Below are 2,444 nucleotides of genomic sequence, written 5' to 3' on the forward strand. Positions count from 1 at the left end.
ACAACTCATGTTGGTAGCATCCTTCTAATCTCATAATTGCTGTGAAGTGGTCAAATATTTTAGTAATTTATCCAATAAATTCTTAATTTTAAACAACAAAATTTATTTTTTTTGCTTATACTTATTTAAATTTTGTAACAATTAGAAGTGGACAAATAAAGTGAGACAAAATGTTAAATAGCCGGCTATAAATCACGTGCGAAATAATAAAAAAACAAGAATGGCAAATATTAGTGAATTGTACACACGTTGATGCGTCCAATCCATGAAATACGTTTAAAATTTAGACTAATAAAATTAACTCAAAACATGAGTGATCTAATCTTAACTTGGAACAAATGATATCTAATTGACACTTTTTTATTTTGGTCTTGAAAAACTATTAATCTCTGTATGATAAAAAAAAAAAAAAAATGGTGGATGATATGAAGCTTTGCCTCTAAAACATCGAGGAATGATGAGATCCATTCTTGTGTGCATTTGCTCAAAAATCTATCTACCTATTTGGGGAGATCATTTCCATTACATTTTGTAAGAAAAATGATTCATAATAAGAACACTAAGACGATACTAATAGTACTAATAAATACTACAAAATAATAGCAGCAGCATTTATTGAAAACACCTAACAACAAATTATGGTTCTTCCTGTATTTGAATCTAAAACTTGTTATCCAACCTCTAATATATAGAAGGTTAAATATATATAACCTGCTCCCTTATTTCTCTCCCCAGGTTGGCCAAAAAATTAATGCGATTATGTGTCTCATTTCGAGAATATTAATTCCTTCCATTTTAATTTATTGTGCTGTCCTCCTAAATCTTTTTTTTTTTTTTTAAAATACTGCATCCGTCCCATCTTATGACACCTTTTGCTTTTTAATCCAGAAAATTAAAGTCTCACCTTACTATAGTTAAAAAGACAATTTAACTTTAAATACTTTCAGTTTCCACTTAATACAATAATTTATAACCATACCAAAAAAATTACCATACCAAAAAAATTAAGATAATTTTAAAATCACAAATATTAAAAATCTTCCTATTTTTAAAATACCATGAATACGATGCAAGTTTAACGATATAAAATGGAAGCAGTAAAAGTTCTTAAATGGAAGGTGAAGAGTATCTCTTTCCGAATTTTATATGCAAAAGAGAAGCAGGTGAAAAGATGGAAAGTTCAAATTTGTGTACAAAATATTCAACATAATTAAATAAGTTAAGAATAAACTTAACTTTGTTATTGCATATTACAAATTTACATAAAAAATAAAAAAAATTAATAACCTAAAGTAACATATCAAGCTTACAAAATATTTCGTACCTACACAAAAACTTAAAATAATTCAAAAGACGGATGCTCCAATACTTTCATTTTTCGAAACTCAAGGTGCATGCCCTTTTTATATCCACTCTTAATAATACATATAGTCCAATTACACTTGGGTGTAAATTTAGTATTTTAGTTTAAAATTTCTCGGAGCAATTCGTGTATAAGTGATTTTTGTTAAACCAAAGAATATGGTTCTCAGCTTTGCATCCACTTCACTTTAAAGTTAAATTTCTTCACCACACGATCTTTGCCATATATGCGTTCCCCTACCAGGAACCACCACGTTCATTTTCCTGATCCCCAATATCTTACATCTTCATTATCAAATTAACAATAGTATTCTTTTCTTGTTCTAGTCTTGGTCAGTCTTGACAAACATGTAAAACTTCTTATAATCACAAACTTCAAAATTTTCATAAAAGTAATTTCATGCGGAAGAGATAAAATAGATTCGAATCTAACTAAACGGAGAAAAATTGCCTCGCCGTATAAAGAGTCCAGAAAATCTTAGTTCTTACCGATATGATATATTTCTCATCAAACAATCAAAAATATGCTTTATATAGCAAATAAATTAAATTATCCTCAAAGAAATTGCAATACGGATGTGATAAACTAAACCCCACAATTGAACAAAATATCAAAGAGATGTTAAGAAACAGGAACGCTAAAGCCCAGGTCAGATTAGTTACACGATCATGGATCTGTTTCCATGGTTCAAAAGAGTACCCACCTAGTAGTAATAAAACTGTATTTTAACAAATATCCCTAACCAACATCTCCTCCGAAGAACAAGAGTTGCCAACACAACTAGCATAAGTAAATCACTTAGCCACCACCCAAACCACCTTTTTTTAAAAAAAAAAAAACACACAGTAAAATAGAAAATTCTAACTAAAAATATTTACAATTTTGTTCTGACAGAGAAAAAGCATGCAGTGTGCATGTTCTCTGTACGTACACAAGCGCAAGGTGGCAGAATTATTAGTGGCTGGGTTGTAGATTTACTTCTTTACCCTTTGGATTGAGTTGATATTACGTAATTTACCTACCGCCCCAAGGAGAGCGCTGCTTCTGTATCCAACCTCCATGCAAATCCTCCGCCGTCCAT

General features: G+C 30.2%; 1 protein-coding gene across 1 annotated transcript; it reads right to left on the reverse strand.

The window, feature by feature from the left end:
* Positions 1-1,941: 1,941 nt before the first annotated feature.
* On the reverse strand, positions 1,942-2,444 carry LOC124894304 (the record flags this gene model as incomplete). The annotated part of the gene is given in 1 exon segment (XM_047405025.1): positions 1,942-2,444. A coding segment is annotated over 1 exon segment (63 nt), but the record flags the coding sequence as incomplete, so codon positions are not given.

The sequence above is a fragment of the Capsicum annuum genome, unplaced genomic scaffold (assembly GCF_002878395.1).
Source record: "Capsicum annuum cultivar UCD-10X-F1 unplaced genomic scaffold, UCD10Xv1.1 ctg72960, whole genome shotgun sequence".
Lineage (NCBI taxonomy): Eukaryota > Viridiplantae > Streptophyta > Magnoliopsida > Solanales > Solanaceae > Capsicum > Capsicum annuum.